The sequence below is a fragment of the Amphibalanus amphitrite genome, unplaced genomic scaffold (genome assembly GCF_019059575.1).
Source record: "Amphibalanus amphitrite isolate SeventyFive unplaced genomic scaffold, NRLGWU_Aamphi_draft 000182F_arrow, whole genome shotgun sequence".
Lineage (NCBI taxonomy): Eukaryota > Metazoa > Arthropoda > Thecostraca > Balanomorpha > Balanidae > Amphibalanus > Amphibalanus amphitrite.
In genome coordinates this window covers 445,987-470,234 of record NW_024881677.1, presented here as the reverse complement: position 1 = coordinate 470,234, position 24,248 = coordinate 445,987, and the positions used below count along the sequence as shown (strand labels likewise).

The window sequence follows — 24,248 nt, the reverse complement described above, 5'->3', positions numbered from 1 at the left end:
TTAGTAGGTACCTATCTATATCCCTTATATCTCAGTGGTTCCTTAATGATCACGTGAGCTCTCAGCTCACGTGAATTGTTCTCTGATTTTCTTTTACCTTATCAATTTGCTGACTCGGACAATATCATAAATGCACAGCAGCTGGAGCCTAAGGATGCCCGCGCTGCCAAATGTATCCCTCATATATCTCACGGTCCGCCCCAGAACCAGCTGGCAGCGCTGTGCAGCATATGGCAGCGCTGCGGAGCGAATCGATGAGCTGCTGGTGGCGCCACGATTGGGGGCGGCGTTGGCTGAGTGGAGGCGGCGTGGTGCGGCGCGGCGGCGACGTGGTGCGGCGCGGAGCTGATATCCCATGGGGTACAGAGTCACCTGGTGGTAAAGGTGAGTAGTTACTGAGTGATAAAGTGACCCTGATTGGTGACCTCACTGCATCCCCACCTCTACCCCCGTCTTGCTGCTTTGGCTTGCAACGGAGTACCCACCTCGGCCAAAACACGGTCCAACTGGTGTTGGCACTTGTTGCGCAGAACAGAACTGATGTGCTGTTGCAATGCGTTCTTACGTTACAGCCTACATATATGCAGCCAGCGCATAAACAAATGTGTGAAAATGTTAGCGACAGCTTATTCATGAACCGAATCTGATACCACTCTCTACGTAATATTCAATAAAAATCCGTCTTGCAGGGCCAGTTGTATGAACATTTTTTGTTAAAAGCTGATTTAATGATAGCACACATTAAATTATTCAACTTTCCAGTATCTAGACGCCAAACCTTTAAACTGTTGAGTGACACTCCGAAGTTCATTTTCAACTTAATCAATGAATCATGATTGGATCGATGTTCTCAATGCATGCTCCCATCGCACAAAATATGACCGTTTGACGTTTGACCGGTGCTCTGGCTCTACAGCAGGCAACATGATCTCCCGATGTCTGGTAACCCTGCTCTGTCTGCTGACGTCACGGGTCAGTGGAGAGCGATCCGCCTCCGTCCGGAGCGCTGGCGATGCTGGAGAACTGATAGAAGACCTCGACTACGGCAGTCTGCCCGACGGCATCACTTCGGACACCGTAGTCGTCACCTACTTCTACGACTCGGGTAGGAAAATAAATCACGCTTGGACGGACTTAATTTATCAAAATTAATGACCGTATAAACTTATTATATCAGATGATTTTACACTTCCCGTAGTAAGAATCAAAACGGATTTTAAAATGGTAATACACTTTCCGTAGCGCAGATAACGATAATGCGAAGTTTTGCGAGCAAAGTTTAAGTTGTTCTTAGGAAAGTAAAGTGTTCAAAAGTCAAAACCCACGCAAATAAATGTAAATCCTTAAGGAAAGATTTGACGTTCGCACGGCTGAACGATTTCACGAGGAACGATCTCGTCCCCACCTACAGAGCACCACTCTGCTGATACGGGACACCAGCTGCTGAAAAAGCTCAGCAAGTACTTCAGGCGCAGGCCGGAGGTTGACATCAGACTGTGCAAGGTAAGGGCAGGCGACAGTACTAACGACTAGCTTATTCCCTGTCAAGGAGTGGCTAAATGCGGCCAATTTTGATGTTCTGTTCTTCTAGCAATATGCCTACAGCAGAGCAACAGATCTTCCTTATTTATTAAAGGACTCAGCCTGCAAGGGTAAAGCGGCTTTGTGGCTATTGGAAAAATTATTGACAGTAAAAAGCCTCGGGCTAGACTGGTTAACTCAAGCTTAGCCGTTCTATTCAATAATTACGAAGCATGTCACGATTCAAACATTAAGCTGACAATTATTTCAATTTTGAGTAGTAATTCAGGAAGCGGACGACAGTTCCCTCACTGTTCTCACCTTTCTCAGGTGTCCTGTACCGGCGAGACGGGCCAGTTTTGTCGGCGGCACCTGGTGAACCGAGCCGTGCACGCGTTCCGACAGGGCCACCCGCGTGTGACGCTCTCTCTGACCGGTCCCAGCCCCCTGGACGCCGCCATCGCTACCAGCCTCCAGTAAGGAGACCTCCTCCGCCGTGCTGAAACTCGAGAATCAGTACCGACACTAGCATATCTGGGAGCTTTGGCAGTGGCGGAAATAGCTCTTGAAATGCCACAGCTATAAAAAAAGTAATAACCTTTTGCTTGGATTTACATATGTAGGTTAGCAGCGTGGGGGCGTATTGTAAGATGTTGCCGGCTGCGGTGGTTGGGAGATTACCGGTAACTAGAGAGGTCACTCTGGTTATTTTCCTCGGTAAACCTTATCTCGCTCGTTGTTATCTTAGGAAACAATTAGGTGCGTCTCACGTAGATCCCGATTCCCGAAGGTCGATCCATGACACGAATAGGACCAGCTTTATGGGTGCACCAACCAATCAATTAGGTACTACTTCTTTGGTCGGGCCAGGTAATCATGGGTTTTCTTATTTCCTGCTTGAGCTATTTATAAATGCTGGCATTGTTGAGTTACCTGTCGCCTATAAAGACGATCTATTCCACGTTTTTCAGTGCCTATAATTTGGACTGAAATATTCCGTCACGAATTAAAAAAATATTCGAAGTCAGTTTAACTATTCCGTGGGGCCTTCGGGAATCCCATGATGTTTGCACAGTAAACTCCGAAGCCTCTCTAAGGATTTTAAAGGCGTGTTCACTGCCCAACTGCTGAACTATGCGCTCAGTACTCTCTCTCTCTCTCTCTCTCTCTCTCTCTCTCTCTCTCTCTCTCTCTCTCTCTCTCTCTCTCTCTCTCTCTCTCTCTCTCTCTCCTCTCTCTCTCTCTCTCTCTCTCTCTTTCTCTCTCTCTCTCTCTCTCTCTCTCTCTCTCTCTCTCTCTCTCTCTCTCTCTCTCTCTCTCTCTCTCTCTCTCTCTCTCTCTCTCTCTCCGACCGCTGTCGCTGAGCTCTGATCCTGCCGTCAGTCAGTTACCCGCCAGGTGCCCGCCGTTTCTGACTATTGTGTGTTTGTGTTATTGTGCGTTTCTGATTATTGTTATCGTTTCCACATATATTGTGTGTTCTTTTACACTCGGTTCCGAGTGTACGCCTGAGTACGCGGCACTTTAGCACTGCTCCAAACTAACGCGATCTTCTGCATTTTGTGGTTGAAATGTTCTTACAAGCACTCAATGATGTCTTTTCTCGCAGTCTATGGCTGGCGGAGCGGGTAGCCGTGCTGAACACAGCCCAGGAGCTGGCTGAACTTCAGACCAGATGCCGAGGACGATGCAACATTCTCACCGCTTACTTCCCCTCTCTGGGCGCGTCAGGTGAGTTTGGCGGAACGCGCGTCTGTCCAGATGTGCCGCGATCAACTAATGGGCAACAATATCTGTTCGGAGAGAGATCGTTAGTGGAAGAAAATGTTGGCATCGTTGCAAGGGGATAGCAGAATCACGTGACCTCATTACTACTCAAGAGCAGAAGCTGTAGAATTGACAGGACTACAAAACTGCTATCTCGGATTTTTGAAATTTTTGGATTTTGACCCTCAAAAATCAAAAAATAGAGTTTTTGAATATAATAGCCGAAAAATCAAAAAAAAAATAGAATTTCGCAAAAACCGGAATATATGTGATAGTCCTTACCGCCTTTTATCCACATACCAAATTTGAGATTGATATCTCTTTTTTTGGCGAAGTTATAGCGAAAAAAATCTGTTCAAAATTGATGACGTCAAATTTTGAAGCTCAATTTTTAGCAATTCTAGACCCCATAGCGCAAAAAAAGACCACCATTAGACTCCCCGTGACGAGCTGCATCGAATCAATACCCATTTTATGCAAAACTATCAACTTTAAAATTTGAACTTTCTTGACCTGACCTTGACCTGACCTTCACCAGAAAGTGACCTAAGCCGTACCTGATAGTCTTATAACCAGCACCATTGAGTTGGAAATGAAAAATTGGCCATAAAACATGCATCGCACAACCTTAGTACCTAAAGTTAGGCTCATGTGACCTGACCTGTGACCCTTGGTGACCTGACCTGTGACCTGACCTGGTATCGTCAGTGACCTCTTATAGCAACATATGTACTAGGCAACTGACGCCCTATCGCTGATTCTCGACAAAATGCGTTTTCTTCGGTGTTATAGCGCATTCCCTAGATGACCCGTGAACGGTGAAACATGTCATCTTTGACCTGACCTGTGACGTCATCGGTGACCCCGAGGTCAATGAAATTTGGTTTCTTTCGACAAATTTGACAGGCATTTCAAACGCCGTTTGAATTTTGCGGATCCGTCAAGTAGTTTCGGAGATACGAGGGGGGGGGGCAAAAAATAGCCCCCACCCACCAGGTCGCGTTATAAACAGACCCCACGAGGGCGCGGGTTAAATGGAGGTAAACGCCAGTAAACAGTTTTTTTTTACATTATGTGTTAAAGGTAGTGTGCCACCTTCGAATGATTTCCCATTTTATTTTTCCTAGGATAAGAAGCTTCTGTTTTTACCTAATATCGCAAAAAAATCAAAAATGGGCCTAAAATAGTGCTTTTTTCGCCTAAAAGTTTATCGGTTTTTCGATATGTATAACAACTGTAGTGGGCTGACCTGCAAACAGGCGTCGGCAACAATCACGAATGCGGCGCACATGTGAGTTGTGACAATAAGCAAAGGTCATTATAGAGTTACGACGTACGGGAATGAGTTATCAGCTGTCTAATCGTAGACAACACAATGTCGAAATTAAACTGTAAGCCTGTATTGGTATTGTTTCTTTAATTTGGCTGTCGAACATTAATTTATGGTTTGAAATATTATTTTATGTAAAATAATTGATGTGAAACAGCCGTCTCTAAAGTTATGACCCCATCTCACCACATGAAAGTGGCAGAAATGACAATGATCAGCGGACGCATTTTTCTTGGCCGAAGTCAGAGCGCGGCCCGACGCACCACCACCGCACCACAAAGTATGAGCAGAAGCCGCGCCCAAAGCCAGTGCCCCAGTAACGTGAGGTAGCCGAGTCGGGGCAGCGTGCGCTGACCCAAGCCGGGGCCGCGGCTTTGGGCGCTGTATACCGCATCCCCGCGGGCAGCCCCGGGCTATCACATGACACCGGGAGGACGCGCGTTCATTCAGTGTGTTCATAGTGGTGTGAAATGTGGTTGGGGTACGACCGACAACCCGTCGGGGCGAATTTCGCACTGGGGTACTCAAAATTTGAAGAATTTGAGACGTTTCCATGAGTTTTGAAGGTATGGATAAGTTCTAAAAATCCGGTTCTCCTTATCTGGGCCATAAACTCCATACGGTCCAGGAAAGCTGGCACACTACTTTTAAAGATATTTCTTGTCCTAAATGACTTTAATCTAAAATTATTTCATTCTTGCAGCCTTTGGTTCTGCTTTTGATAAAGTTCATTAACTTCGAGCTGTCCCCTCCACGCTTATATGAGGTGCATCATTTCCTACCGCATTCAGGCCTTCCCAGCCTGCTGGACGTGTCTTAGGCGATATGAGTCGGCTCCTACATTAATAACAATCCGTTATTTTCAATTATTTTATTCATACTAACAATAAACACAGTTTCGCAATAATGAGGGCAAAAACGTCATAAGCCGAATACAGGGAGCGGCAATAAATCTCTGCGTTCTACGGTACAACCGAGATGGTGATATGACACCGGCGGCGGACTCGGCAGTCACCGCCGCCGTCTCCGATGAACGCCGTCTCCGGCCGTCCCCATGACCGGTGCTGCGCAGCCGGCCGAACTAACCCCCGGGCAACTGGTAAGTGGCTCCAAGTGCAGGGTGGTCTGAGAGGCTAGGGCTCTGTTCCGCGGTGGGTCGTCGTCCGGGCGACTACTCCGTCGTGTCCGGGGTCAGAGGTAATGACCTTTGACACTACCGGCTCGCTCGGCCGCGGCTTGTCACGCAGTCCGTCGAGCACCCATTAGCGCGGGAGGGATGACCGCACGGCACGCAGAGAGACATGTAGCGCGTGTCATCGGTCGTTGTGCCCACCACTGCACTACCGCACCGCTCCACAGTGATGCAAATGGGGTTCACGAGTGGCCATAAATACCCAAAAGTCAAGTTTACCAAATCGAGTTAATTGCGATATGGCCGAGTAGACAAATGTTTGGGGCATCTGAAATCACATGGTTTTCATGTTTTTGTCAAAACCGGACTCGTGTATAATCGTTAGAAGTCGTGACATTTTCTAGGTCGTAAAATGACGGTCAGACACTCGCAAGTTCAAACGCCGCTGGTTTGCGTTCATTTCGTACAAATTGAAAAAATTATGCATGGGAATAATCCCCAAAGCTTTGTGCTTCTAATGCCGGGTCACAATAAGCCGTATCTCATTCGCTTTGGCGGTAATCTGACTATTTATCATCATGCTGCAATCGCAGTTTTTAACTAAGAAAAAAATGCTTTCGTTTCACCTACAGCACTTAACACAGTGTGTGCCCGTTAGTCCACCATACCATAGCCTTCCCTAATCGTTTCTGAGTCGCATCGTGAAAGAATAAAGGCGCTAGCACAGGGCTGACCGGCGCTACAGAGGTTTTTGTCCGGGCGGTCGGGTGCCGCAGTGGGCGCGCAGTGGGCGGGTGGGTGCCGCCGCGCGGCGTCCGGGGGGAGCGGCGGCGCGGCCGCCCGGGCTGCCCGCTGCGCCGCGGCACCCGACCGTGCCGGACGAAAACTTCTGTAGCGCCGGTCAGCCCTGCGCTAGCGCCTTAATTCTTTCACGATGCGACTCAGAAATGATTAGGGAATGCTATGATATGGTGCACTAACGGGCACACACTGTGTGAAGTGCTGTACGTGAATTGAAAGCAAATATTTTTTGTAAAAAACTGCGGTTGCAACATGATTACAAATAGTTAGCTCACCGCCAAACCAAAATAGATACGGCTTTTTATGACATGGCATCAGAAGCAGCAGGTTTCGGGGATCATTTTCATGTATAATTTTTGCAGTTTGTATGACATGAACGCACGCTAGCGGCACTTGAATTTCAAGTACCTGACAGTCATTTTACGACATCGAAAATGTCTCGACTCCTGACAATCCTACACGAGGCCGGTTTGACAAAAACATTAAAATCATACTTTTTCAGACACCCCAAACATTTGCCTGACTGACCATATTACGATTTATTCGATTAGGTGAACTTGAATTTTGGGCCTTTTTCGTATTTATGGCCACTCGTGAACCCCATTTGCATCACTGTGCGCTCGCCGCCATGGCGACTGGTCTTCTCGCTCAGCCGTGCCGTTCCGCGCCATAGAGCTGCATGGGTGTTGTAACTTGTAATGATGGTACTCATGGGCCGCTGTCAGCCTCATGGTTTCCAGCTAGTTTCACCCGGGGTATAACCCGACTCCACTCACCTGACTTACCTCGCCTTACCTTTGCTCACCGTCGAGCGGTGTGAGTCCTCACCGAGTCACCGCTGCGGCCCTATCGACCAGGGTCGCCCCCGCCGCCGCCCCCGCTGCCGCCCCCGCTCAGACCTGGCGCAGTCTCGCTGCAGCACTGATCTCCCGGATCAGCCCAGTTGCCGAGCAAAGTTATCAAAACGTAATTCCTTAGAACAACTGAGAGGCGTGTTGTCTAGTCTGACTCTCCTCGGATAGCTGAATCCATGCCTGTCCCGGGGCGGCTCTTGCAGCGTTGTTTTTGCTCCGTGTTTCTTGTAATACTCAGGTCAATTTCTGATTATTGTGATCGTCAGTCAGAGCGCGGGATAGGACAAAAGCTAACTATATGTACTTTTGATCAATGGACGTCAACACACTCGGTGATTGAAGGTTATATCAATTCATTAGAAACACGGTGATGTAGTTTGCGAGACGTCATTAAGAATTAAAATTAGCAAGCTGAATTGTATCCATTCGCTGTTGATAACGCTCCGTTGCTTATTGCTTATATTAGCTATTTTAGGAGCAAAATTGTATTTAACTACTGAAATGCAATTATAAATTATTATTCAGTGCTCAAGCACTATTTGATTTTCATCATTAACCCGGCCGGGCCCGGGGGGTAATCCCAACCACCGCAGCCCGGGGGGGGGGGTTTCGCCCCCCCTGTCTAAGTCCGTAAATAAGGGAGCTACGGAAACAAAAGCGATACCAAACGAAAGGTCCTTACGAGACAATTCTAAAGCACCTAAAATTTTTGACCTCAGGTCAATTTTCAAGGTCAGAGGTCAAGGTCAAAGACAAAAACCGGCACATGTGTAGTGATCTCAAAGTAAGCCTTCTAGAGGACGGCAGGCGGCATTAAACCGGCAAAATTGGGTGTCAAACGAAAGACGAGAATCTGAGGATTCCGAAAATGTGCTCAAAATCAAAGGTCAAGGTCAAGATCACACTCAAAACTGACCTCAAACTTGGCACTTTTTCGCACATCTTGCGTGCTAACTTTCAAGATGTTTTGAGATGTTTTGAGGCTTATCATCTCCCTATTTGTGGTTCCTCTTACGATACAAGGCTGCTCAAAGGTCAAGGTCACTGAAGAGTATCCCTGCTAGAGGCTATTTCACTAATTCAAGTTAGTAATAATAAATAAGACAATTTTGCCATCCGGAAGCTCTAAATGAAGGCTTAGAGGAAAATAGATGCCAGATTCGTGATCAGCGGGTACAAATCCATCATTAACGACTTTTCATGTGTCAAGGTCAACCAGAGGTCATTCGAGGTCACATGAGGTCAACATAAAACTTGACCTTTTCCGAACAAAATATATATCATTCGACGCGGCTTGACAAGGCGAATGCGATGGCACCACTGCCGTAGCTCTAGGACCATTTTTGTCGAAGTTATTTGCGAAAAACTAAAACCACATTTCGGGGTCGTTGACCTGACCTCTGACCTCAGGTCACCAAACTATTTTTCTATTTTTCTCTAGGTCAAACGCTACACAACCGTGCTCGTAATTTGTCTTTATCTCTAAAAGTCTATTTTAGCAGCTATTTGAAGTTTGCGTCTGTGACGCCGAAGTTTGCCGTGCAGGGGTCTAGAAAAATGGACCTTGTGACGTCATCAAGGGGGCTAGGTCCAAATTTTTTACTTCAGAAGATGTCAAATTGATGGGAGAAAAGGTACTGAAAGTTTCGCTTTCCTATCCCTAAGCGTTCGGGAGCTATCGCAAATATTCGCCAGGGGGGGGGGCAAAAAACGCCCCCCGGGCCCGCGAGGGTTAAGTAATTTTTTTGGAAAAGTGGCTGCCGTTGACGATAACTGAATTTCAGCCTCGCTTTCCTTTTAATTTCTTTTCTTGTTTCTTTATGCTTTTTTAGTTTCGGCTCTGGCCGCAGGAACGCCCGTAAAGCCTTACATTAATTTCTACCAGCAACTCCGCTGACTTCTGAGCCCATTCCGGGAACACGGAGCCGGACCTGACGTGCGGCAGGTTTCGCGGAGCCGCTGCGACTTGCTGCGGTGCGTCTCCAATCGGGCGGACAGCGCTGTGGTCAGGTCGGGCCGTGCCCGAACGACCGTTAACGGCCGGCTCTCCGCCCACACGGCAGTGCCGAGCCCTGCATCACGTATCGTCTGCCCCCGGACCGGAGAGAGCCGAGCGCCCGAGGTACCGAGCGGCGAGCCGTGATTGATTGCGCCGCTCCGACCTGCCGCATTAATCCCCTCAGGGCTGATGTGCCGCCCGCCGTGCTATCCGCTGAGCTGAGCTGAGCTGAGCTGAGCTGAGCAGTGAGCACTCTCGGGCGAGGGTCAGGTCAGTTCACCAATACAAGTCGATGAATGCAGCGCGAGTTGACATACCAATTACCAGCCGTCTAGCAACCTTTCTGGTCTTTACGTAATTGCTCGACATCTCTATCATTTTGCTTGTAAATGAATATGTTTATACGTTCTTGTAATAATATGTTACTTTGGATGAGGTCAATTACAGCACGCTCATGTCCTCTTCAGCATTTCCAGCAATACCTAAACTTAAGTCATTTTTAACTGCGGGATGACAAATTAAAGCATCACCCGGCGCTGTCTGCCACATAATCTACCGAGTTAAATCCAGTGCATCGGGAAAGTAATGGTGAGGGCAATGTTTTCAAAACATTCGGCATCTGCCAAGCCAACTTTTTATGAGATAACAAGCTTCTGGAATCAAATTTGACAGATTTAGAAAGCTGACTGCATAATCCTCACTGCGAGCTCTACATATTTCGTTGTTTCTAGGACGAGCACAAGCACTAAAAATAATACGAGCAATGTAAAACATAGGCGTTAGGCAACGCTACGTAGGTTCATAGTGCAGGAATCGGTCACCAAGGGTGCTGCCTCACAAGCGGTCTTGACTGCACAAGCTCGGTATTTCACTAGGCCGTCTGATTCCTTCCAGTGCCGCTCAGCCATGTAATCCTGCATTCGGTATAAAGTATCGGTGGAGGGCAAAGTGCTGTCTCACGAGGGTTGCCTCGCTCCGCAAAAGTAAGCAGTCAGTCCACTCAATGGTATAATTACCCATTCCCATTCATTGACCTTTTGTCAAAGTAATGAGAGCAAACACATCAGGTATAAGTACGAGCCAGTTAAAAAAGAAATATTGCGCAATACACCTGAGGGTAATAGAAAACGTGCCCTGCAACCAACACCCAAGTCTTTGATGGTTTGTTTTTATTAGCTTATTAATCCTACGGCATCAGTTTTACCTTCTCTAGTTTCGTATCAGCAAAGATACTCGTCGCGGATGGCTGATGTAACGATTGAACGTTTCGCTGGGGATAGGATAGGATTGGTATCTTTTTCAGAGAGCCAGCTCCACAGCGCAGAAGGTGGTCATCTCTGCTCCTCAGACGTCGTTCAGACTGTCGTTCTTTGGTGACCTTGACCGCTGACATAGAACGTGGGCGGGAATCACTTCTCAGAAGTACGACGTAGTTTGTGACTGAAGGAACATTGAGGTTTATTTACATAAATTATTGTTCAAAGTTTCCGTGGGCACTTAGTCTTTGCTGCTTCGCTAGAAGAGGAGTTTGCTTCATTTTGTGTTAGTTCTTTCTATTGCCTTAGTCCCTGTGCATACCTATGCAGACCTATTTTTCCTTTTTAACGATAGGAAATCGAGATGCGGTGTCTCTCTACTTCGCCGATAGCTTATGAGCCGGTTGACAGTTCAGTTTTGTGTTACGGACATTTACAACAATTCTATTCCCAGTTCTCACCCACCCGCTTTCAACTCCCTTCATCCATCTGTGTAATAATGAAGCGTGTGTTCCACCACACGCCCCTCCCCCCCCCCCCGCCCACTCTGAGTGGCGAGGAATAGAACCACTATGACATTCACCCATATTGTGCAGGATGGTGCAATGCTCAAGGGACTAACAATTCAAACTTCACCGGAAACTATGTACAGACCCACACAATTCAGTGTCTGTGCGACGCCGTCTTTTCCAAAGCATAGAACAAAGACTTTCAACGCACCAAAATAAAACCGTCCGCTGCATTTCAAGTTCCTCGCGACCCTCAACGACGGTGAAATATGCACTCGTATGTAGACTAGCTGGAAAGGCTGTCGCTTAGTTTCAGCACCCTGTCGCCGAATCTGCCAAAGGAAAAACAAGCTTTCCGATTCTGGGAAAAGTTCATTATTCACACTTTAAGCCCGGCACGTAGGGGACTGAATTTGCTTTGCGACTAACCATGCACCTCACGCTACACGCTGAATACATACCAAATTTGACCTTGTCCGACCCTGCATAATAATGTGCCATCAAAAGAAGCTCGCAGCTGTCATAGTGAACCTGTACGCATCCGGAGCTCAGCGCAGCAACACCATCCATTTTGAGACGAGTGACTGCACTCAACAACTGGATGTTGTGTAACATTAATTAGATCTCAAAGTTCCTAGCGAGAGAAACTTTTCTATAACCTTATTTGCTCTTGTACCGAATATTTTTTCATACACTTCTTCTCACTAACCGGACCACTTGTTGCTGGACTAGTGAATGTTTATTTTGTTTCCAGAGCACCGGCTGCTGCTGGAGGCAGCGCTGGACGAAAACACCGCAGAGGAGACCACCGATGACGTCACCAATCGGCTACAGTTTGTTATGACGTCATCAGAGGAGGCAGTCGTCGACCTTCCACCACCGCTGTACCAGAGTTTGGAAGGTAGAGAAACAGTCATCAGTCGCCATATCAGACACAATTTATGTGTTTTAAATTGTTTATCCATGCGTGGAAAATTGACTTATCTGGACTCTAAAGATTTCGTCAAGGATGGCGAATAGTTGAACATGATTTAGTCGTATAACTTAATTCCGAACACGTTTTCGTTTGTCTTCGGTTCCTTCCTAGCTGAGTGGGTCCATCTTCCCTCTGTCCAGATCAGACCGAGCTGCTCAGCCCGCGCCTGTGGATGCTGCTGTGTGGAGGTGGCGGCGACGGGGAGCCGCTCGGCACCCCCGGCCGCTGCCACGCCGCCGGGTTCCACTGGGAGCTGAGCGCCGAGGAGCTGAGACACTTCCTCAGAGCCAGCACCCGCCCCGGATGGGTGAGAGCCACAGGTCACCCCAAGGCCCACCTTCAGACAGTTAGGTTTCCAGCAGGTTCAGAAATCAGTTCGGACTTTGAGTAGAAATCATTCCGGTTTGATTGTTCCGTCGTGAGAACAGATGTGGAAGTTAGCATGGCGCATTATGTATCCGCATTTACTCAATTGTATGACATTTTGTAGCCGACCGAGTCGGTTCCGTGTTAGCACGACTGAGCCCGTTGGTCGGCAGACACTGGTTACAGGCGGGTCACATGGCTTCCTAAGCGGGCAACATGACTGGCTGTCTGCTCTTCTGTTTAACAATATTGGCGCGGTGTCTGCCTGCCAGCCTACGCTCGCTAAACTTTTCAGAGAGGCCCTCACACCGCACCTACTGATCTTCACCTTTTTGGAAGGGCGCGGATGCAATATTTACGCGTCTTCAAAGGCAAAGGCAGCCGAGACACATGAAACAGTCTGGAGACACTGTCTATACGGTGCAAGTGACACCGTGACAAATAAAGTAGTTCCAGGAATCGCATAGCAAAAGTAAGAATATGATTTCCTTGACAAAGGGGTGAGACACGTGCTATCACACGGGGCAGTAATTATATACCGACGAATTGAAGCGTAGCGCATCAGCACGAGTGAACGGACATATGTGATCAATTATACTGCAGATACAGGAGTGAAGAACTCATAAATGTATAATGCGAACGGCTTTGTTGCCGATGTTAAAGGAAAAGTTCATTTTTATTGCGCATTTCCTCACTCATGTAGATGTAGACAACAAATGTAAAACTGTTTTATATCGGAGACCAGAATATCGTAGTGCTAAGTATCGGAGTCGCGTGTCATTCTCTCTCGAGCAACGTGAGGCTGCAGTTGATCACGACATCTCTCAACTAGAGCCTCAGCCTTTTCCATCCTCTCAGGGACGCCGTTCAACTGCGTGTTGGGCTCACCGGCAGGCCAGAGCCATCGCCAACCGGCGGCGTTAAATCCGGCTGCACCTGAGCCCGCGCTCACAGCTGCCGTCTCATACCGGCGGGATAGTGGCGGCGGCCCTGTCTCTCGCCCACACACAGGCCGAGAGGCGGCACCGGCCGGGGCTCGGAAATAGCCCAGAGAAATATGGCGCCCATAAGGTGTCCAGAACAGACGAGATTGGCACGACGCTGCGCCGGAGGTTGGAACTAGACCGAACTGTGTTATATAATGGCTAAGAAGAACACCGTGGGTTTAATTATTCCCAGAACGAAACATGCGTGTTATGTCTTGCATACCAATTCTATGAGCGTCGTACTTACCTTCCGCTTATGATGCTCTCAGGAAGTACCGCTTGATTTCAGTCACTTCCTGCTACTGATAGGTGAAGGCGGCCGGTGCCGTGTCGGCCCGTGAGCTGCCGTTCGACCTGCGGCGGACGCACGTGACACTGCTGCTGACCGACGTGACCAGCCTGGGCCGGGTGACCGCCGCCGCACCAGCACTCGGCACCCTGTTCCGCGGCTCAGTCGGATTCGTTATACTCGACCTGTGAGTAAACAATGAGCACGTATACCTGTATGTATCGAATGCAATACTTCATGTGTGGTTAAAAATTAGGCGTGCGCTAGAGGCTAAAAGATTATGCTGAAAAAATGCGATTTAGCTACATGGAAAAGAAACACAGCATTTGATTTTTAGTGGCAAAACTATACTTAACTTTACAATGAAATGTTTTATTTGCTGATAAATCGCCTCCTTTGACAGGGACAGCTGGCCGGCGGAATCACTAGCTGAGTTCGGCCTGGACAGGGAACACCTCTACCTTCCCTCATTGGCCTTCATTACCAGGGGAATGGTGAGTCACGCATTTATGGAGACGTTCATTGCCAACTGCCGAGACACCATACCATCTGCACTGTGCGTTATACCGCAATGCCAATTACGTTATGCTTTCTACACTGGGTGACCGAAGTTGACCATCACTCCATTTTCATGTACTACAGGAGACAGCGTCGGCCGTGCTGAACGAGTACGATGACGCCGTAGGATTCATCCAGAGCCAGTTGATCAAGTACCTGAAGCAGGTGGAGCGGCAGCAGCGCGCCGAGACCGAGTGGGACGACCTCCAGCTGCGCACGGACAACGTCCCCGGTCAGCAACAGCGTGCGCTCCCGGCGAAACGGTCCAATCACGCGCTCAGCAACAGTGCCGCTCCGACACAGTCCAGACTTACAGCATTACCCGGAGTTCTAGTGGTGTTAGCTATAGAAGAATTGAAAGCTCTCGTGACAAATTGAGACTCTGTAGCGCAATGTAGCGCAATAAGAATCTGTCAATTGAGTCAGGAGTCTGTCTACGTCAATTTTGATTGAAAGGATATTGGACTTGGTTTATTTTAGGCTGTCGTTCCTTCTTTGTTTGATAGCTGCGTCCCTGCGAAATCTCCGAACCCAGCTGCTCGAATCCCGATGGTGGCGTATCTGTGCATTTATTTCTCTTTATATGTGTCGCCGTAAGTTGAAAGAGGTTACCTCTGAAACAACATTGAAGCAGCGCACGTGCTCTTTATAGCTACACAAAAATGCACCCACTAGGTGCGCATATGCCAAGATACCTACACCACAGTTAAGTACTACTTCACTGGTATCGAAAATGCACCAACATCGCGCGACTTATATTGAGTTCCGTTATGTTTTTCAGCCGTGCTGAAGCAGGATGACGAATTGGAGCTCCTGCTAACTGACGAGGACGACTTTAGTCCGGTCCGGGAGATCGGAGATGAAGAGTTCAACACTCTCTCCCGCTCTGACGAGTTTGCCGTGCTGGTCGCCTACCTGCCCTGTGAGTGATTGCTACCGGTATAAAGATGATGTGAGATGTTGCAATCCGGCGCCGAATATTGCAGTAATAACTACGTAATAACTTACGCAATAACTGCAACGTAAGTACCAGCAACGGAAAGCGTTCGAACTTCGATGCAGTCGTTTTAAAACACTATACCATGATTATGACTTGAGGATAAAAAGGCATTTCAAATAAGGTTGACCACGTCACAAAATATTCGGAGTTTGAAATCACGTGATCCTGCTGCCCACGAGCGGTGTGAATGAGATATGGCTTTAGCCAATTAACGTGCATGCACTTTCCCGATCTCAAGTCATCTATATCGCCAAATCGTACTTTTGAAAACGAATATGGATATTGAGACAGAATGAAACATTCTAATTTCTTACATCAGAGACACAGCTTTTAGCAGATGATCACGCTGTAGTAGTTATCCAGAATTGGAGGATCAAAAGCATGCGATAGCATGCTTTTGCATCCGGAAATTCCCATTGGTGGGTCGCTGAAAAAAAGTTCGGCTGAACCTGTTTGTCAGTGAGTGAGTATGTGAGTATGTGAGTGAGTTTGTCCAAGCTTTTTTGGACCTGGAGTCAAAATGGGTGGACCGATCGGGACGAAAGTGGGACCGTTTGATTCGTCTCCGGCGAGGTAAACTTTTGGTGCTGGCCTCGGTTCGCTCGGTGCTTCGTGGCACATGCTATTCCGCTTCAAAGTTTCGGTGACACGAATTTTTTTGTCAAGGCTACAGGTCAACCCGAGGTCACGGGCAAAGCCATACTGGCGGGACACATCGGTAACACCTTGAACCAGTTTCCAGGGGGGTCACCGTCTGCGAGGGGTGCAGGCTGCACGTGCTGGGGTCGGAAAACCGTTTTGACGTGAGGTCCTCTGGCTCAAAGAAATTTTAAGCTATCAACCTCAAAATCGGTTCAATGGTAGTCCCAGGCAAGGCCTCCAAAATAATGCACATTTCATTGGGATCCTCCAATTCTGGCCCAAGGCAACGCACGAGCGCTGCCGGCATCTAGTAGTTACTGCTTGAGGATATTTTTGGCATGCCCTTCATCTAGCTAGTGTACCTACGCTGCTGGAAAAGCTCAAAGGAAAATGTACCCATAGTCTACCATGAAGTATTTTGTCTATTCTTACATTGATGTTTGCTATTTACTCCAGATCTAAAGAAGGAGGTGGTGTGCATTACGTTAACCCTCGCCCATGTAGGGGGGTTGGTGCAACCCCCCCCTGAGGTTTTTCGGAAATAGTGCAAAAACGGCGGCGCGCAGCGCCGCCAAATTTTGGGTACCTTATGGGGCAAACCTTGCGCATCTTTTGATAAAAAAAATTTGACCGGGTCATGTCAGGTCACGGAGTTATGACGTCACAAAGGGAACAGCCTCCGGCCGGATTTTCACAAACTGAGTGCCAACGCCCGAGGTTTCCTGCCGGTGCTACGGAGATCGGTTGATGGATCGTGATGAAACTTCCCATGCATGTTGGGGCAAGTATTGGCTATCATATGGTATAAGAAACTTGACCGGGTCAGGTCAGGTCACGGAGCTATGACGTCACAAGAGGAACAGCGTCCGGTACTATTTTTGAAAAGCGCCCGAACCACTATTTTGCTAATTCTTGTCACCTCAATGGGAATATGCAGCAATATTAGCTTCTATAGGGAGCAAATGGACCTCCCAAATCCAAAAATACAATCAGATTTCAAAAATTTAAATTTTGATTTTTCGAATTTCTGCCGCCGACTGTGACCTTGCCGACTTCCGGCGCTCCCAACGCGCCATTTTTAGAGCTAGGGAAACGAAATACATACCAAACGATAGAGAATTGATCAAGGAACACGATAAAGAAGGTTTCAAGTCGATATCTCCCACCGTTTTGCCGCAATCGCCGCCGAAAGTTGAAAAAAGTCTATTTTTCCGAAAATTTGACCTTTGACCGGTCAAAAGTAGGTCAAATGTTGACCTAGGACCAAAAAATATACCACCAATCGCGAGATCTTGGCGAGAGCAATCCTTTGGTCTTTTCCGCTAAGCTCTACGACGCTCCGTTTTCAAACGCCAAGGGGGGGTCGCACCAACCCCCCCCCCTGCATGGGCGAAGGTGGCAGATCGCCGTTTACGGGCGAGGGTTAATGCATTCAGCGAACTGCCTAAGCTGACTTTGTGGATGCAATCTGTGCAGCTACTTGAAGCACGCTCCTTTGTTGAGCCATGTTCCCTGACGACCATCGTTGCTCAGCTACTGACATCTATTCACGGCGAAATCAATTTTTGCTTATGTGATTGGTCCTTCGGAGGATAAGATTCTGATTGAACACTGACCTTTGGTGAGGAAATGTCGAGCAAATATAGTATATTTCTATGGAAACACACGTGGGGTGCAATTGTTTCCGTGCGATGCGCTTCAATCATTGCTACTTCCAATACAAATCCTGGGCACACTGCCGGTCATGCGTCCGCCGCATGGCCCCGGTCTTCTGGGGGACTTCCCATGGTTTTCTGCCCACCTCGCTCTACCCAAATGTGCGCTGTAAGCCGTCTCTGAGACCGCAGCGATGCGCGGTAGTGGCACACCTCAGGCATGTGACTCGGCCGCGTTCCTTGGAAAGCTGTCCCGGTGATGGCGCCACAGTCTGCAGTCAGCTGCATAACCAAATTGAATTCCGCCGTCAGACGTTCAGCGATGGCTGTCTGGCGACACGGTGCCCTGACACCCTGTCTGTCCTGCACTCGGTTCCCTGAATAGTGTCGTCTAAGACCCTGCGAATAACCCGAGTGGCGTATATGTACATGCGAGGTACTTTCATCTCAATTCAGCTGGCAGCTCAAAAAGGCTAGTGGATGGTCCCATCAGTGATTTCAATATTAAATTTTATGATATTTTATAATGGAAAGTCTTCGCTGCGTAAATGAAGCAAGGAAACTCTGCTGCTGGAATGTTTTTTCATCTCCTAGAAGGGGCTGCACTATGACCAAAGCGGTACGGCGGACATTACGGCATGCATGTTTTTTGTGCTGATTGATAGGTAGATGTTAGGGATATACAAGTCAAACCTGTAGAATATGAAAATGCCGCTATGATTCAGAAAAATGTAAAGCGATTTCGGACCTTCACTAAAAAAAAAATGTGTACCGCCCACCTAGCCAAATTCTTGTGTGCAGGAAATACTGGCATCAGCCATAAGCTTATCAACTCTAACGTAAACGGCATCGCTGAGAACATTAACTCCGTGAGACAGTTACGCCGCTTTCAATGACTGGCCCCCTTCCAGCGCCAACGGACTTTATTTCTTAAACGGAAAGTATATATGAATGTGAATGATCTGGAACCGGGTCTAATTGACCTTATCGATGTCATTCAGATCGATTTGCTTAATGGATAATCGACTTTCCCTATGGCTAATGTGTACTGAAAAATGTACGGGTCCCTCCCTTACGCATATCTTTCCCTTATCCCCACCCACCGCGTTATGCACATCGTCGTCATTTGTTACGCATATCGTCCCCCACCCACGGCGTTATGCACATCGTCGTCTATTTGTTGTGCATTTCGTCCCCTCCCACCGCTCGGCTCCTCGGCCGCAGGGGACCCGGTGAGTCGGTGTCTGCTCCGGAAACTGACCACCCTGCCGGCTGATCTACGCCGTCACCTGGGCCGTCTCAGCTGCCTCGACTGGTCGGAGCTCTGTGACCGGGTCGGGGTGCGCTCCCACCCTACTGTGCTGGTCCTGGCGGGAGGCCATCGGAGACGGGTCAATGGGAGTCTGACCGCGGCGGCGGTCACCAGGCTCCTCAGCAGGTCAGTCTGAGTCAGTCAGTCAGTCAGTTAGTCAGTCAGTCAGTCAGTCAGTCAGTCAGCCAGTCAGTCAGTCAGTCAGTCAGTCAGTCAGTCAGTCAGTCAGTCAGTCAGTCAGTCAGTCAGTCAGTCAGTCAGTCAGTCAGTCAGCCAGTCAGTCAGTCAGTCAATCTACAGGGTGTCCCATAAGTTCGTTCTCACATTATATTTGCATGTGAAACAGAGTACATTGCGTTTTGATATATTTATGACCCCTCATTGTGCTCCCCAGTTAATAGGCAAACACATGAATACATGCTGCGGCATGCCAACTGGCAGGTTTGGCTGCTTAGCAGGCTTGAAGTTAGCCCAGACTGAATTGACGTGCGCCGTGAGCTCCTCGAGGCTGGAACAGCGCTTCGCTTCGACGAGCCTCAAGTTCAGTATAACCAACGAATTTTTATGAAATTTTGATCCGATGAGTTGCCTGGCATGTGATCTTGCCACAAACGCCTGTCACAGTCACCTTGCACTGCTTTTAAGCTTTGCTTGACCTGTGCACTGATGCACTGTCTTGCCTGAAGCTGGGCCTACGACCTTCCGGATGCCATTTTCTCCTCTATAAATGTGTTCATACTCGCGGTTCGAGCTCAGCTTGAAGGCTGAAACTCCTCCTAGATGTTCTTGGGAAAGCATTCTGCTTCCCAAAACTGTTTCTGGAGTACCAATCGGAACCTGGTCAGCGTCTGGACGCCTATAACCTCACAATACCGTGACCCTGGCCTTTTGCATATGAACATAACGGGACGGAACGGAGGCCTCCTCCTTCGCCCTTATGGGGTTGTTTTCGGGTTTGGACGGGTGTTTCATCTCGAACGTGGACTTGTTAGTCCAGATGACCTGATTGATGTCCTCAGCCCTCTAGTTTTTTAGCCTCAGGCATAACGAAACTCATGTTTGGCCATTTTAAGACGTTTTTGACTGTTTTAAGCCCTCCGGTAAGCAAAGCTTAAGTACCCTTGAGTTATGTACCCCGAAAGAATACTCTTAGACAGCTGGTAATCCATCCTGAAAAGTCTGCTTACCAACTTTCTAGCCCTTTGACCTTTTTGATGGCCACTTTGGCGCCACACAGTTTTGGCCACATGGCTCACTCCTGAGGGCTGACTGGAAAGAGAATAAACTTGCAGTGATTGACTCCCGACAAATCATCGGCGCCACTTGCTGACTGTGCGTCCAGTTAGCGATGGACATTGGCTACAGACTGGTAGGCCTCAATCACCCTCAATCGTGGAGAATGGTCACGTGCTGACTAAATACCGAGACGTACCCGTATCGGAGACCTTAATGTTGCGGCGTTAGCCGTCTCTGTAGGAAGCGGGCTCTCTAGCAAAAACGATTTTGTCTACAGAAATTAGTTACTGTGGAGCATATTGCTACCAGCCATGGCAACCACGTAAGATCAGTTACGAACCAATTTTAGCGTGCCTTTAAGCAAGAGAGCCTATAAACGTAAAATTTAGGTGAGAACGAACTTATGGGACACCCTGTATGCATGTTTTTCCAGTCTGGCAGCTTGAGAGTCTGTCAGTCCTTCAGGAGCACGGAGAAGGGCAGATTTTTCAACAAAAAGAGACAGCTTACGAAGAAACCGTTTTCACTTTTCGCTATGCTTGAGTTTATTAATGACGCATAATCATGATAAGAACGATGTGTAACAACGAGAGGAAATTTGTTTTGGAGTTCTCTCATATCTTCTCTCAGTTCGGAGACATAGTGCCAGTGTTGTTCACACCATTGTTTGTTTCGGCAGCGGCGCGGCGCCGGTGCCTCTGCCGGTCAGCAGCGCCACTCTGGAACGCTGGATGGACGGCCAACTCACCGGGTCACCGCTAGATGGCACTGATGGCGTGCTGCTGATAGCCGCCAGCCAGCACCCTCCCTCCGCTCTCACAGGCCCGCTGAGGGGGGAGGCGCTGCTAGCCCAGGTGGAGGGCTCGGTAATGCAGGATATGTGAGTATGACACTTATAAACAGCAGCTCAAGCCTCGTTGGGCTCATTTCATCTACCAGCTTTTTTGCTTTATATCATTGATGGATTAATTTCATTTTGATTTTGTTTCATTTTGCTTTATTTTATTCTTTTCTTATTGTTTGCTTGCTGGCAAAACTGATATAACTAGTTCATCACTTCGGTCATCAGATGCCTGGCATTCATAGATCCATTCATGACTACTGGACGGCTATTTCCACATCAAAGGGAAGGATAGGATCATATGCAGTTGGACTGAATGATAAAGTGTACAAACGTCGCGAAAATGTTCGTATATTTTTGGCGTTCCAGGTTCGGTAAGTCTTCACCACTCTGCATCAAAAGGAACGACCCGTTCCAGACAAAACTGGAAATAGACCTAGAAAAACTGGAGCTAGCCATCGCTCACTGCGTGCCCGTCATGGTGAGCAATACTTTGTTCTAATTGGTTGCGTACTGTGCCGCAAAATCGTTTTGAATTATCGTGTTAGTCGGTAACTGTATTATCGTTTCTAAAATAAAATGAGATGGAATAGCTTCAGCCAAGATTTAGTGTAAAAACTAATAAAGTCAACTGGAAACGATGCATAGATGAAACGAGCTGAAAGTTGTGCAATGTGTATAACAGGTTTACTGGAACTTTCTAAACCAGGATGATGTGCAGAAATCAATTGCCTCTCACCCTCTTCCCCTTCTCCCTCTCTTTTCCTCTCCCCCTCTGCCTCTCCACAGCCGGAACTGGACGAGGAGACCCTCCACCTGTTGCCGCCGTCGCGGTGGACGTTCCTGCTCTTCTGTAGTGACGGCAGCTGCCCGGTTACGACTGTCGAGGACCGTCTGACAGAGGCAGTCGGACAGCTGGCTCTGACAGTACCCCACTGCTTCTGGATCAGCAGGTGGGAGGGGGCGCTACGTGTAGAGGGATTCTGGTGGGAACCTAATGGGTCTAGTCAGACACAGATCAATACGGTAGTTGTCTGGACAATACGACGCTGTGGCTTAGAAGCTTGATTGTAAACTTCAATGTTTCATGATGTAAAGATGCCCCTAAAGATTGGGCGGTGCACAATCTCATTGTCGATGGTGTGTATTCAAAACCACTCAGTGACAAGACAGGCGGTTGAAATTGTTTGCTTCCGAATAGGACCCATCCATGATCCAATGGTGGGCCATGTTTGAAATTCCACGAATTACTAAGGTCTGACTATCAATGCAAGCCTACACAATCTCTTACAGCATCTATTCAACCACCCTCAGCGCTGGATCGGTGGCGTCACCTACGCTTACCCTCTCTAACCAGCACATGTCCTTTTTCCCGCCAGCTCCAGCCCCGTAGGCCGGCAAGCCCGACAGCAGTACCAGCTGACCTCATCCAGGGCGCTGGTGGCCGTGAACCTGACCTCGGGTCAAGTGGTGAAGTATACCGGCCCGGGCAGCGCCAAGCCGGTCCTGCACTGGGCGGATCGGGTCCTCAGTGGCCACATCACCGGAGAAGGTGGGTAGATTGGCCGTCCGTTGGCTTGATGTCTCCTGTGTTTTGCTTACTTATTTCTTTATACGCCATAAATACTGAACCAATAAGTTTTGTAAACTTACTGGTTCCTCTTTGTTTTCTGTCACCTCGATTGTCTTACATTATCTATTTTTGGCATGGATGACAGGTATTTTTGACACAGCTGTCGAAAAAAAAAAACATATATAGTATTCACAGTCCACACCATGAATGTTTCTAGATGTGTGGCGCATGTGCTCAGAAAACGGTGTCGTTCCAGTGCTGTTGAAGTCGGAGCCGTGGTTGCCGGTGCTGCCACCTATCGACTTTTCGTCCTCCAGACGGACTGAGACTGTCCCCACCGCCGAGGCGGACACGCTGGATATCATGGACGAATTTCAGGGCGCCGCAGATGGTAAGAGCACCACGCACGGTACTCACGCAGGATTGCTTGTCGTCGATAGGTTTTAATACAAAATGGCAGTTTCTAATGAAGTTACGTTCAATGTTAGTGAATGGAAATTAAATCCGGAATAAGTAAACCCATCGACTCCTGTGTCTTGCAATTATTTTAAGGAGCTCTTGAAGTACGTAGGTGTGCAGCTCAAATCAGCAGAGAATGCATATATAGAGCAGAGTGATGGTCACTTGATAAGTCTATGTCTGTCAGCCCCTATTACTACTTTATGTGCAAGAAGTGAGAACGATATTCATATTTCCTGGCTTTAACACCAGTAATGTTTTTTTCAGGTCCACAAACTCAGCGAGATGAATTATAACCCTGCTGATTCTGAATCGCTGCAAGCACAACATAATTAGAGTATCGTAATGTTGCAATTGTAAGCGATATATCGTCTATATACTATATACGTCAATTATATATACGTCTATATACGTCTATATACGTCAATTATATATACAATATCTATATACGTCAATTTCGTTGGTCTTTGCGTCATCCTTTCAGACAATGATGACGAAATGAACGTTGTGAATTTAACCGCATTGTAACGTGCCAGTTAGGTGCTTACAATGCATATCTCATGCTCCTGTATATTTATGTCTTTATTTATGCTAATGATCGCTCAAAAACAAATGCTGAAAAGTCTGCTTAGGTAAGAGCATCCGTGTTTCAGTGCGTTTGCGTTTCACTCTGAGCTGCATCTTTGTGCTTCATTGCCACGATGTCAGTGCAGCCGACAGTGGCCCCTGCTGCCGTGTCTGTGTACCCGAGCTTATGTCTTCCAAGTGCGTCGCTGTATTTTTCCAATGTCTGAATACACACTGGAGAAACCGGGACTTGTTAGTTTGATCTTGGTTTGATCCAGAAGGGCGTTCACTACCTTACTATCTTCGGCACAGGGAAGATGCATGATCGGAACTCGGGAGAAGTGTTTTGTAATTTTGCCAAATAAGATTGCCGCAAAAGTATCCCGTTCCCTGAACTAGTGACTATTATCTATTGAGCTGTTGATTGCCCCACGCCACAGGCCAATTAAGCAGTTAAAACATAACAATAGGTGACGGTGAATCGGAGACGTTAGTATGTGTCCCAGATTATAACTTCGTATTCTAACAAACTCCAGTTTTGGCACGCTAGCTGTCTCATCCTCTTTATCACGTGACAAGCGGCGCTCGTGGGCCAGCTGTCCGTTCCCTGGATGTGCCT

General features: G+C 47.9%; 1 protein-coding gene across 1 annotated transcript; it reads left to right on the top strand.

Annotated features, from left to right (window-relative positions):
- The first annotated feature begins 309 nt into the window (after nt 1–309).
- On the top strand, nt 310–23,878 carry LOC122384148. Its single transcript, XM_043371197.1, has 18 exons — nt 310–384; nt 917–1,105; nt 1,412–1,503; nt 1,852–1,997; nt 3,131–3,252; nt 11,924–12,070; nt 12,286–12,452; nt 13,807–13,973; nt 14,190–14,280; nt 14,429–14,576; nt 15,126–15,266; nt 18,866–19,079; nt 20,869–21,069; nt 21,400–21,511; nt 21,820–21,983; nt 22,410–22,582; nt 22,860–22,994; nt 23,330–23,878. The coding sequence occupies exons 2-18, from the start codon at nt 925–927 to the stop codon at nt 23,356–23,358; spliced, it is 2,430 nt and encodes an 809-aa protein (XP_043227132.1). The 5' UTR covers nt 310–384; nt 917–924; the 3' UTR covers nt 23,359–23,878.
- Nucleotides 23,879–24,248: the final 370 nt, after the last annotated feature.

Excerpts from the sequence above, each read along its gene's own strand:
- LOC122384148 (XM_043371197.1), top strand. The coding sequence starts at position 925 with ATGATCTCCCGATGTCTGGTAACCCTGCTCTGTCTGCTGACGTCACGG. Across the intron at positions 1,504-1,851 it reads TTGACATCAGACTGTGCAAG|GTGTCCTGTACCGGCGAGAC; the intron begins GTAAGGGCAGGC and ends CACCTTTCTCAG. Across the intron at positions 21,070-21,399 it reads GGCTCGGTAATGCAGGATAT|GTTCGGTAAGTCTTCACCAC; the intron begins GTGAGTATGACA and ends TTGGCGTTCCAG.